General features: G+C 35.2%; 1 protein-coding gene across 1 annotated transcript in view; it reads left to right on the forward strand.

Moving 5' to 3' along the window:
- YAF2 (YY1 associated factor 2) overlaps positions 1-11,095 on the forward strand; it is a 33,948-nt gene extending 22,853 nt beyond the window's left edge. The window contains exon 4 of the mRNA XM_009564452.2: positions 1,924-11,095. Coding sequence (XP_009562747.1) covers positions 1,924-2,161 — 238 coding nt within the window. The 3' untranslated portion in view covers positions 2,162-11,095. The remainder of the gene's footprint in view (positions 1-1,923) is intronic.
- Positions 11,096-13,471: the final 2,376 nt, after the last annotated feature.

The following is a 13,471-nucleotide window of genomic DNA, read 5'->3' on the forward strand; positions in this document are numbered from 1 at the left end:
AAGCATATAGTTTAACCCCTAAATCATGACAGCGTAAGCATAAAGTTATTGTGGCAAGAATTTTCTGTTTTGGAAACGCTCTAAAGTCATCTCACCAGGGGAGATGGTTTAGGATTAGTTATGCAGAGAAGCAGCAGATGCTTCTCTTGTGCCTGAAATAGGATCATCAGCATCAAGCCCAGGAAGAGATTGAGAATCAAGAGAGAATAGTCATAAACAAAATCATGGTTGGGAATAAAGACATAAGGACAGCAAGGTGTTCCTTCCTCTTTTTTTATTAACAAAATAAATACTCAAATTCAGTAGCTTACCTTATGTAACTGAAGTACTTCTGTTATAAATTATTTGAAGTAAACATAGTGAGTTTTAATTGAATTGAAATATTGATGGTTGAATTGCAATAGTGCATTAAAGATGCCAAAGCAAGGTAAGGAAGAAGGGAGAACATTTGGAAAAAATTGCTAAAATAAAAATCTTGGACTGAAATACCAGTATTGAGATTTGCATTAAGAATTTATATTTGAAATGAGTAGGCTACTTTTTTTTTTAATGCTTCAAACAGTTCACTTTTTTCACAGAATTGATTCCCTAGCTAGGATAGCAAGTTAAGAATGCTCGATTAAGGGGATTTCTTCAATATCCTTTGGGAAAAGGATGTCCTTTTCTCTTTGCCTTAGAACTTGTACATTATTGCTGGAAACTATCATAAAAATCTGTACGCACACTCAGTGTCATTAGTAAGCTCCAGGCATTGCACCAATTGATAATGCTGAATTTTTCTCTTCATTCCCGTGTTACAGAGCAGCAGATTTTCAGTTTTCTCGTAAGATTCTTCAGTCACACTACTTCAGCCCCAGGGGAAGATGATGTCAAAGCCCATCTCTATGCTAGCAGAGAAAAAGGGTGAGGTGTTTCAGCTGAGGTGACTGGAAACCAATTCTACTTCAAACAAAGAAAGTCAGATGACAGGGTAAAGGTTAGGGCTTTGCTGTTTGCACACCTGCTAACATGTAATTTCATTAACATATTTGATTGCAACTTGAGCTAGTGAAAGCTGTGGAGTAGTTAAATGCATAAAGCCACGCTTGTGTAAGAGCTTGTATAGAGTCAGCTGTCTGGTGACAGTTTTTCATGGTAGTCAAAGGAAAATAGTAAATTGAAAGTACTTTACATTCATCATATCAGCAAAAATATGATGACAAAATACAAATTGAAGTGTTCTTTGGTTCATTTTGTTGTGAAAATTAATTGAAAGATTAGATGAAGAGACTTTTTCTGTCAACACTGTAGGTGATACTCAACTCTGCATAATTTAAATCACAACCTATGTTAGAAATACCAGAGTTATACTGTGAACATGAATTCCAGTTCCAATAGGATACTAGCAGTCCTAGTGAGGCTTTGAAATTGAGTAATACCTGCTGCAAGTTAGCATTATTTGTACTATTGAAATCAAAAGACAGGCACCAACATCTTCATTACTGAACATGATTCTCTACCTGGAATTGTTACTTAAGGCTGCTGCAGAGATGGGTGCTTCTCTGGATCAAATTTAGAATGTTCTATAGCCACAGTACGGAAAAATTTTTAAAAGTAAAACCCTTCATATGTGCACCATGTCCATATTGGTGCACAGTTACATTAGTCATAAGGTCGACTTTTAAATAATCTTAGGAGAAGGTAATGTGTCGACTTTTAAATAATCTTAGGAGAAAGTAATACTGTTCTATAGTATAAAACATACATAGCAGGAAACACTACCATAAATACTTGTGGTATGTTGTTTCCCTATGTATTACATGTTGGACATAGCAGTCTCATATGCACATGTATGTTCTCCAGAGGTCCTAAAAAGTAGGAGGAAGACAAGACAAGACAATAAGATGATGCCTGTGCTTTTAATATGATATTTACTTTATTTAGGCCAAGATTGAAAAATGTGGATCGAAGTAGCGCTCAGCATTTGGAAGTTACAGTTGGAGATCTGACAGTCATAATTACAGACTTTAAGGAGAAAACTAAGTCGCCACCTGCTTCCAGTGCTGCTTCTGCAGATCAACACAGTCAGAGTGGTTCTAGCTCTGACAACACAGAGAGGGGAATGTCCAGGTCGTCTTCACCCAGAGGAGAAGCATCATCACTGAATGGGGAATCTCATTAAAGTTTATTTTCTCCAATTTCTTTAGTCTCTTCTCTTCAAAACATACAAGTTCATAATTCTGTCACCTGTTACCACATTTTCATGACAGGTTATCCATGCACAATTGGTATGTTGACTGGAACGTAATTTATGCAGTTTAATAAAAAAAAAAAAAAAGAAAAGAAAAAATTGCAGTGGTGGAAACAATAATTTAAATGCAGTCTACAAATGCTTACAAAGCATTTTCAGACCAGCTTTTTAATCTTCATGTGTAAAGGTGTCATGAAAATGTGGTTTGAATGTTCATTATGCAGTGTTATTGGTAAGTCCATTTTCACTTTTAGTTTAGTGAATTCTAACACAACTCTTGGAGTCTCTACTATTGGCATGTACTGAATTTAAATTTTTATAACATAGTTCAAGCTGCCTAAATATGTATTATTTGAGAATTGTGAAACATAGTTATATGTATGCAAGTCAAAGATCAACTTAATCAACTATTGCTGCAACAGAATTTTCATAATAATTATCTTCTTAAAAACACCTGCTGGTACTTGGTGTGGTTAAATAGGAAAAATGTTATTAAATAAAACATTTGTATGAATTTTTGCCAATGTTTGACACATTTTACTATATTACTGTTACTGAGTTATGTTGGTGGTTTTACCGATATTTTTTCACACTTAAAACACTTATTGTAATGTTTACAAGCAAAATAGAAAACACATTGTAAGCACTGATTGGTTAACCTTACAATTCAGGTAAAGTACTATGTTGTCACTGTACACTGGTATTCTGTGTTGTGTACAAAATATTGAACTTCAGATGATGATACATCTGGCAAAACCTAACATTTGGAAATATGAAAGTTTGGAAAAGCTTTAAAATAACAGAAGCATAGTTCTCATTTCTGCTTAGTGCTGTTTCCTTGCCCCAAGTTTATCTAGTGTCATATAGTCACTTATTCCATTACAGGAATATCAGATGATGCACAAGAATTAGGAAATAACAAATACTATTTTTTTTTGTTCTTGAATCAGTTTATTAAATATTGATTTGGCCTATTAGAATCTATTATATCATAAGTCAGATGAAAAAATTTAGTACCCTACTTTATGGCATGAACTGTCAACACTTACACACTCAGCAATATACCGATACAGAGCAGAACTATATACAATCCCATCTGGTATTATGTAAAATTACCAATAAAATATTTTTGTGAATATAGATCTTGCATTTTTGTTTACAACCAATAAGTGTTTCGATAGACACATACAATCTATGTATAGATTTTAAATTATAGGTTCAGATTCAGTACAAAAGTCCATTTAGCTCCTTTTAGTGAGGTTGTCCACTTGCACTCCTATGATTCTTTTCATTTTCATTCAAAGTAAATATATTTTTAAGCCCATGTAAAAGTTGGATGGACCTTCTTGGTAGCGAATCCAGCCCCAAATTATTACCAACATATGAATGGCTTCTTAACAGCTAAAACAATGGATTTTTGTAGCCCCTGACAACTGTGATGTTTGGTGGTTTCTTGTAGTAATGTATTTTTCTGTTTTTAATGCAGTACTTCTACAGGCACAATGGTACTGTTCTATTTCGTAAGATGCTAGTTGTGAAATACAGTTAGTTGCATAAAATGAAAGTCTGATGTGATATCTGAGAACATACATACCTCATTCCTTGGTGTTGCTGTTTAAACTTTTTAGAGATCAAATGTTAATTATAGGCTATTTCAGATGGATAACTACTGAACTGTTTATTATGTATTCTGCTTTATCTTACTAAATAGGATGTCTGTTCATTGCCATTACCTGGCCAAATCTCAGTATCTGTAAAACAATGCATTTTAAGGTTCTTGAATGTTTTTGGGGCCGGGCTGGTGTTCAGAGTAACATACACTAGTTTTTAAAAGAAAAATACATGCTTCTCAACTTTATTTTTTTATATTTTATTTTTAGGTGGGACTATTTGCAGACTATACTGGTGTAATGGATTACAAGAGAGCTGAACTGTTTAAAGTAAGCAGTTTAATGATAGTGAATCTCATCACGAGAAATTTTATGAAATGTGTTTCTAATTTAAAATATAATGAATGCTAACACATTTCAGAATTCCTTGCAAACAAATAATTGTCTATTACCAGTAGTTCACTAAGTGGGAAACGTATTTTCATTTAACTTCATGTGAATAAACCACCCAGCACTGCCAACGAGGTCTCTGTATCTTCAGAAGTAAGTAGCCATTTGGTTTTGAAGGAAGGGAAGATGGAGTGGACTTTACTATGATTCATCTGTCTCTAGAGAATCTCAAAAACGTGGCACAAGGATGGTTATAATCAAAAAGAACGCAGAAAAGTCTCAGTGTACTTTCATGGAATAAGACGCCCAAAAGGAATTTCTAACCACAGAAACTACACCAGTCAGCTAGGATCTAAAAACTGAGCTGTGGTGGTTTTAACTGAGCTATTACGTTGCCACAGTTTATACTGCAGTGATGCCTGTTTTGGCATTAAACAAAGTGAAGATAATTTCTGCCTGCTTGTGATTAAAGGGATGTGACAATACTGACAGCAGAGTAGACAAATTAAGTAGAATATGGCATAATGTTATAATTTAAAGAAACTTCACTTTAATAATTTCTAAATAATTTTGACTTGTAGTAATCCCAAGTCCTTTTTCTAACTGTAAATATATTTAAAAGCATCTTTACTCCATTTATAAAATGTGAAAATTTAATGTTGTAATGTGTTTTGATTAGCTATTTTTCTCTGTGACTGCTTTCTGCATAGGAACTGTTATTTGTTAAATCTATATATGCACCAGTCTTCAACAGCCATACATCCTGGGTTGTTCATGAAATGGTGACCCAACAAAGAAAAGTGTGATAGTGTTCCATGTAAATTAGTTCCTTTATGTGCTGATTGATTGATTGATTGTCCGGTTTCAGAAAGGAAAAAGGGGGGGAGGGAAATGGGGGAAAATGAAGTATAAATAGTTCATTGATCAAGTATACAATAATTCAGTCTTTTATCTTCCTAACTTTGCTGATATTTGTAGGTGGTATAAGGAAAAGAACAAATATACAATTGTAGATAAGGATCCTTTTTTTTCCTGAATTTAAATTTAGGTATTGGAGATAAACAAAAGTTGCCCTTCTTAGTAGGAGATTAAATTATGCCGTATAAAGTCTTGCTTCTAACAGAAGCAATAATACAAAAAACAAATTACATGGAAAAAAAATTCAAATTCCTTACGTTGAAAGTCTTGAGATTAAGACTGACTGACATTTTAACCTGTTGTGTTTCTCTAGGTATTTGGTGTTTTGGGGCATAGATTGTAAAATAACAAAAATTGTTTGATTTTATAATCTGTGCACTTTTTTTTTTTTAATATTAGGGATAGCACATTTCTGGGTAGTCATGTAAGATGGAATACTTTTTATAATTTGTTTCCACCAATTCACTATAGTGTTCAGGCAGGTCTTTGAAACTTGACACAAGTGTATGGCTCTGCATGTGGATTCTTTGTTTTTTCTCTCTTCTGTCTCAAAAGCCTGACAGTTTTCTACATTACGCTGATTGATTATACTTTTGTTATGCAGGATGGATTTGGCATTGAACTGTCTATTGTGTACTTTTAACATACATCCAGGGCTCTTTAACTGTATCTGCTTATTTTTTTCTGTCACATGTCTTTATTTGACTCTGCTCCCTACTAGGGAGGCTGGGTATACTTCCATTCAAATATCAGAAACTATATGGAAATTGAAGCATAATTTAATTTAATTTCTCTAAAGGCAGCAACAAGTGCTGTACTTGCAGTAAACTTGGCCCATGCTTACTCAGGAATAAGATAGGTAAGATAAAATGTTAATGCTGGATATGGCAAGTGGAGCAGTCAAATATATTTTGCAAACGGATGCTTGTATGTTAACATTAAGATTTGGGTGTGCTGGAATTACAGTTTGAGCTTTCTAGTGTTTTTCTTACCTGAAATTATGCCCTGACTTATGTCAGAGCAGCCTCAGTCTGAAAGGGTGTAACTTCACATGCTAGCAATAGTTGTACAGTAAAATCAGACAAACTGAGGAAGCTCAGTTGTCTTTTTTTTTGTACTGTCAGAGTTTTATCAAGAGGAGAAACTGTTAAGAGATTTAAGACAACAATCACGCCAAGCTTAGTTTGACATCTAAAGAACCATGTTTTAATAAGAATTAAGAGGATTTAACTATTAAATTAAAATTGGGAAAGTACTTCAAGCTAATGACAAATCAATGCTTTGCAGAAATTATTGTAACTTCCTGTTGAAAATAGAATAAATGGTGCAACAGCAATGGATAACTACACACTTGCTAGCAAATGGTGTTATCCAGCAGCAAGTGATGTTTAAGTGACTCTCCTCAGACATTACGCAACAAGATTGTACTATGTGTATGAGTAAGGCTTAGGAGTTCAGGTGGCCCCTCCCCGCCTGAACTATACTGTTGGGTTCCAACACTGAAAGAAAATGCAGTGAAGAAATAAATTGGTTTCAGGTCCTAGAGTCTTAGTAATGCAGGCGCTCTTTACCACTTCTGTTTAACTATATCAGTGAAAACCAGTTAAAATGAACAACCCCTCAGTCCCACAGGAGATACTTTTGATCCTCTTCTCGCCCCTTTTATTATGGGAAACAGAAGTCATCTGAAAGAACTTGCTCTGTCCACTGACATGGGGAGTTTTAAGAGTAGACAGTTTAATGGGCACAGGAAGTTTTAGCTTGCTATTAAGGAGTTAAAAATGGAAGATAAAGGGCAAAAACATATTCTATAGCTCAAATGAGTATTACTAAGAATGATCACAGGAGATTGCTGTACCATTTGTAAAAGACAAAATAGTAACATTATCTAATAATTCCTTTATGTTTAAAAGAAAATTACCATCAGAAAAAAAAGACTGCTCCAGTAACAATAATTCAAGGAATAGTTCCAAAATGTTAATTATTATGTGAAAAGTATGGCATATCTTGACAGAGGTAGGACTATCAGAGCAAGAAGCCCTTCAGGACTACATTTTCAGGATCAAAGCCACCTGGAAAAGTGTGATCTTTAATTACACTCTTCTCCATGTATAAATATTGATCTTAGTCAAAGTGCTTGCAAAGAGAACAAGCTCCCTTAAACTTCCAAGATTTTAAGAAATGTGGCTCTTAATTTACGATAGAGGTATTAAGAAGACAACTGAGGAAAAGAGTATTAATCTATTTTTTAAAACCTGCTAACCATGTACTCATAATTCTCTTCTGTTTGAAAAGCAAAAATATTCTGAAGAAGGAAATATATGTAACCAGGGTTAATGAAATTTGGCTCTTTACCCCCTCACTAGATTCTACAAACTACAACTTCTGTGTAGGTCAAAGGCAGTTGCAGGAAATTTGTCAGTAGAAAATGATAGACTTGTTCAATCACTTGGAATCTGTTAGCTAAGACGAGTCATCGGGCTGGTTCTAGCTTCTGAATACCCACTTTGGGAATAGAGAGATCTAATTTGCTATTTATATACATCTAATATATAACTGCCATCAATGAATAGTCTATTTTAAGCTGATCTTTCTTTGCACATAATAAATGAAAATGCTTCAATGCCAAGCCCAGTTCCTGACAGCATAGATCTCTGAGCAAGATCTGCCATCTGACTGATCATCTCTCATCTCTTACTGTAGCAGTCTTCAGCTGCTTCAGCTATGAATTAATCTCAGCAAGGGAAATCTCTTAAGAATACATGTATTCTTGAGTATCACTACTCCCATCTCTGAAGGAAACGCATTCTGATTCCTTCATCTTTCTTTTATTTTTTAAGTACATCTATAGTATAAATGGATGCAGATAGAATGAGTTTGAAATATTGTATTATGCCTGCTTTTGTAAAAGGGGAATTTGACTGCCATTCCCAGTTCTGCAGTTGTATCTTGGTTTCTGTAAGACCAACAGTGGTATGGGGAGCTTAGAGGTCATCTATCAATTTTGTTACCGTTGTCCTTGTTTCTATATAATAGACTTACTGAACAGATTCTTGCTGAGCAAACTTAGCATTCTGGCTGAGGTAGCTGGCATTTTGGGATGATAACTACTGGTCTTTGTATCTGCATTTCTGAAAATGGTCTGATTCTGTTGCTAGGAGGCTTCCCAACATGGAAAAATAAGCAAAATGCTTTCTAGCTGATGGAGGTGTAATGTTGCCAAGTAACTTGCAGTACCTGGAGGCTTTTTGAAAGATGCAAGAAAAGGATCTCAAAGGCTCTTTCTCTGCCAGCTGGAGAAAGAGATCCTTGAAACATGCAGAGATACTGAGCACTTTCTCAGCTTTCCTACAGAAATTCTGAGTAGCTTCTGCGTCTAAAATGTCAAACACCTCCAAAAAAACCTCAGTCCAACAAAAAGAGGATAAGGGGGGGGGTAAAAGAAAAATAAATTTATTTCCAGAAGAATACTTAGAAAAGCCAATACGTAATGGCTTCTTTGTGTGTTTAGTATTCCTTTCTCTGTGTTGGAAAGAGGCAGCATCCCACACTTAAAAGTGTGTTTTGCTTTATAAGTCTTGATACCTGTTGATTTGGTGACTTTTGGCCTAAAGATGTAGGGGTTTTGTGAATTTCATAGTAAATACCATGAACACTGCACTTTTGGATACAGGTCATTTATTGAAAAGGCAGGTTTTATTGAAGAGCTAGTCAAGAACAAAATTAATTCCACTTGCATATTTAGACATTACCCAATTTAAAGGATCTGACTTCTGGACTACTAGAAAAAGGGATAACTTCATGTTGAAAGGGTAATAAGAACGCAGACTAGAATGGATGTGGCTTCTGAAGAGTTTTGTGGCCAGCAGTTCATATGGCTGTTTTCAGTGATTATTCCACACCTTTGCCCATTAGAGCACCCTCACAAACAAGTCAAAATTACCAACAGACTATCAGATGCTCTTAAAGTTTACTAAGTGCCTTATAGAGAGCATCGCTGAGGCAATTATTAGATTGAAAGGAAGTTTGATAAAAGATTTACTACTCTGGATGGAGTCACAGGTTATCAGTTGTAACCAAAGTCATATTCCTGGTTATAACACACTAGAATCTTATATTTTATTGCTGATACAAGTACCTAATAAGAAAGAGTCCAGAAATTTCTGAGGCTTTCAGTTTGTAAAACACACATTCTTTGGAGGAGTTGGGTTTTTTTCCTTCTAGTCAGCTGTGATAGCCTGCTGGACTATCACAGAAGTGAGTAAAACTGAGTATTTCTGGATGCTTTCACACTCTTAGTTTCAAACTCTTAGTTTCTCAATCAATTATTACCTTTCTTGGAAATAAGTACATAAATTGGTTTTATTCATAGGGTTTATATTTATCCAACAGCAATTTTAAAGGATTTTATTGTCAGAAAAAGGGCTTGTTATTTTCAAAACAAAAATCTTACCTGCCAGGTGTCTTCCCCAAAATGAGTAAGTGCCTTTTCTGTTCTGACTCTTAGAAGTATTTACTTTGACAGATTGAATCTGAATGTCCGGGATAAACCAACTATTAAGTATTGAGTGTTACCAATGGCTTGAAATCCTTTCACTGAAAGAACGAGAGACAGAATGTAAGCCACTTGAATTACTTTGAGACCTGATATTATCAGAAGTCTTATAACTGCTATGAGTAGTATACTTCTAAGAACAATGTAACTTTTCAGGAACATGATATTGATAGGAAATAAATATTTATTAAAAGAAGTATATTAAATAAATATTTATTTACCAATTTAAGTAAGAGAAAATGTTACACCATGGGGTCAGCAATCTTGCTGTTAGCAGTCCTGACTACTTAAGAGAAAGTAAAACTGAGGTCCTGAACTCCAACCATAAAAGAATGTGTGGTATTTGGTGAGAGATTGGAACTGTGAATTTTAGGTCCACATTCTAATAAAGCAATTCTTCCTACCTAAGTTTTTACCAATTCTCAAGCAGAAAAGAAAGCATGAGCAGATATGAGTAAGAGGCCCTCTGGTTTTATTGGTGCTGCTTCCTAGCTCTAGAGGATTTTTTTAATTATTTTTTTTTAAACTTTGCTCAGGACTGGTACAGCTGAAAGTATATTTTCCCTTCATTCTTAAGTCTAGACTTTGAATGGAGTTTCTCTGAGACACTTTTGTAGTGAAAACGTATTCCCTACAAACATTGAAGACAAAAATAAACATCTCCGTGAACAAAAGATTGTGTGTGGTTGTAATTTTTTAATATACACAAATTTATTATAAAAAATCAGAAGGTACTCTAACAAAAACATAACCAGTATCTCAGCCTACACTTAAAAGGTCTGTGTAGCAGTCAGAAAATACAGCTTGCATCATGAGGTGCTACAAATTTTCTGTCTGATAAACTGTGAACTATTGTACATGAATTCCAATTAAGTACTCCTTTAAATAAAAATGATAATACATTGCATTTAGCCAAGTGTGTAGTAGTCCTTTAAGACACTGCATTAAACTGACCTCCTCCTGAACTCATTTCAAAGGCATTAATAAACAATTTAAAATTCTGAAAGCTTGGCTGAAAAGCTGTGGGGAAGTGGCTGTAAGTAAAGAAACAGTGGGATCTTTTCACATCACAGTGAAAAGATATTTTTTCCAGAATAAATGCCCCACAATGATGATGGAATTGTTTAAAGATTGTCAACTGTAATGTTTCACGTTGTTATATACCATACAGATAGTTTCAGATGAGCATAAACAGATGTGTTTGAAGCCCAGAATAGTGATACATATTGAAATGCCTTATCCAAGAATAAATTAATACTTCTTGCCTGTGAAGAATCTGACAAGAATGTATTATTGGTGAAAAGTATCGTGGTTGCACTATATTCAAACTTGACTTACAGTGATGATGCTTAGGGTGTGTTATGATAAATAAAATGGTAAATAAAATTATTAAATTCTTCAGAATGCTTCTCTGAATGCATTTATACTGGCTAGGAAAAAGCGCAAGAAATGTGAGTGGGCAATTTGGGGATAAACAGCAGACGTAGTGAATTTGATCTCAAAATGTCTAGAGGCCTCTGCTAATGTATTGGCACAGGTGATTCATTGCCCCTCTAAGCTATGGTGGAAGTTGAGATACTCTGGAGAGTACTGCATGCAAGGCAAGAAGTCATTAGATCATCCATGCTTGTAAATTGAAGTGACAACTGAAATAAGCTTGAGTAGAAGACTTAGTCTAAGACTTCATCTCATATATACAACTACTTTTCATTATTAAAGGAGCTTCTAAAAAAATGTTCTATGTGGGTTTTCTCAAGTTACATGCAGTTCCAGTGTTTGGTTCTCTCTGAACTGTTGTTTGTGTTGCTTTGCAGTGTGAGGCTAAAACCAGATAGCTCCCTTATAAAGATAGTTCCCTTACAAAGACAAAGTTTCCCAGTGGCGTAGTAGGTGACTGAAGCACTGGCTGTGAGTACATAGACTCGTCCTTGCTCTAAGGAGGCAATGTGTGAGGCTGATACATCCTCAGGTGCAGAATGCTTTAAATGCCGCCCTGCAAAGCACAAGCACCAAGTGGTAGAAAACTGTTGACAGAACTCCCAGAAACACTGACTTGTACAAGACTAAATTGGCACCAGATACCCGAACGGGGCCATTGTCACTAATTAAGGCAGTCTATTTTAGAAGAACAGAAGAATTTCAAAAGAGGAGAGCAAGCTGTAAAGCCCTTCTCTCACCCCTCTATTTATTTCTTTCCTCTGTTGACTGTTTGGTAAGTCTGCTACACAATTATGGGTCTGAAGATCAAAACAAATTTCTTGAATTCCACACAAATGTTTTGGCAGCCCTAGGAGATCAGAGCATTCCACTATGGGCCTGGTGCCTGGAGATAGCTTAGGCCAGTGTCCAATTTTATTTACCCTTTTTCGACCTGAAAGGAAATGACTGCTTTCCAAAACCTCTCCTTGCTGGAGACTGTCATCTTTTCCATTTCAGGCCATGCTGCTGTTTTGAAATATGGGCAACTGGCTACCTGGCTCACTGTCTTCAGTGTATCATCTGCCTTGTGTTGCTGAATGGCTCTCGGCATCCCTGACAACTCTCCTAAACCCCTGTTGGCTCTTGTAAGAGCAGCTGGCAGTTGTCATCTAACCTCCTTTATTTTAGCTGTCTGCTACATGCAGTTTCCCTCTCCTAGCCATGCAGGCTTTTTGCACTTCGAAATAATATGTAAAATGCCTAATTTTTTCATGTCAAATATGAAAATGTAAACTAAAATAACTCAGTGGTTTTCAGCCTGTGGTCTGAGGATTCATAAGCTAATTGGTTCCTTCTAAGGGTCTTCAGAAAAGTGACTAGGATGAGTGTATTTGCTACAAGTAGCATGAAATTCACTGCATAGAGTCTGCACTGTTACTGTAAAGCGGAAAAAGTAAAAAATATGTTACAGGATTACTTTCAGACTGTTTGATATGTTTCATCTTAAAAATTGAACTCTCAAGCCATAATGCGAAGTTGCTATTGTGTTATTACTATTAGTAAATATGCCATTACAAGAAAAAAATGTTGTCTTGTAGAAATTTAAGTGTCAGAGTTCTCAGAGCACTTGATGCTGTAGCAAACAGTAGCAGGACAAGAGAAAGACTTTTAAACTTCAATACAGTTATATATAAACAAACAAACAGGCCTGTTTGGCTTTTTTTGTGTGATTTTGTACATGGTATATATTTGTTTAAGTAGATAAGTTTGCTTTGACTCCTTCCAGGAGTGCATTAAACACACATAGCTGTGTATAAATTGTCCTTGGAGAATTTTAGATGAGGTGAAGAAACAAAAGCCCAGCACTGAGAAGTCCCTTTGGACTGATGTTTTGGAGCTCTGTGTTAAGAAATCTTTACAGAAAAAAAAATGACACATGGAAAAGGACATCAAAAGCAAATTCTCTATATGTTCCTATGAAGTAGTATTTCTGTTCTTTTAATGCAGTAGAGTACTGAAAATTGTGCTAGCCTACCAATACAGACGTGTATTTATTTATTTAGGACACAGACGCTCAATTTTCTTAAGAGGAGAGATACAAATATTTCCACTCTCTACTGTTAAACAACTTATGATTGTTCCCAGAGGATCTGTTAAATAAATTTTGAAGTATTATTGATGAAGAAATAATTGATTGAAATTAGAAGGAACTAGGAGTTTTGCAAAGTATCACACCACTTCCCAAACTGCTTGCAATGCAGCTCACTGAATTTTGTGTACTATTGTCCTCAGATGTGTATACTGCTGATATGAAGAGTAATTGCAAAATATTGTAAGCACCTGCTCATA

Source organism: Cuculus canorus, chromosome 1, assembly GCF_017976375.1.
Source record: "Cuculus canorus isolate bCucCan1 chromosome 1, bCucCan1.pri, whole genome shotgun sequence".
NCBI classification, from domain to species: domain Eukaryota; kingdom Metazoa; phylum Chordata; class Aves; order Cuculiformes; family Cuculidae; genus Cuculus; species Cuculus canorus.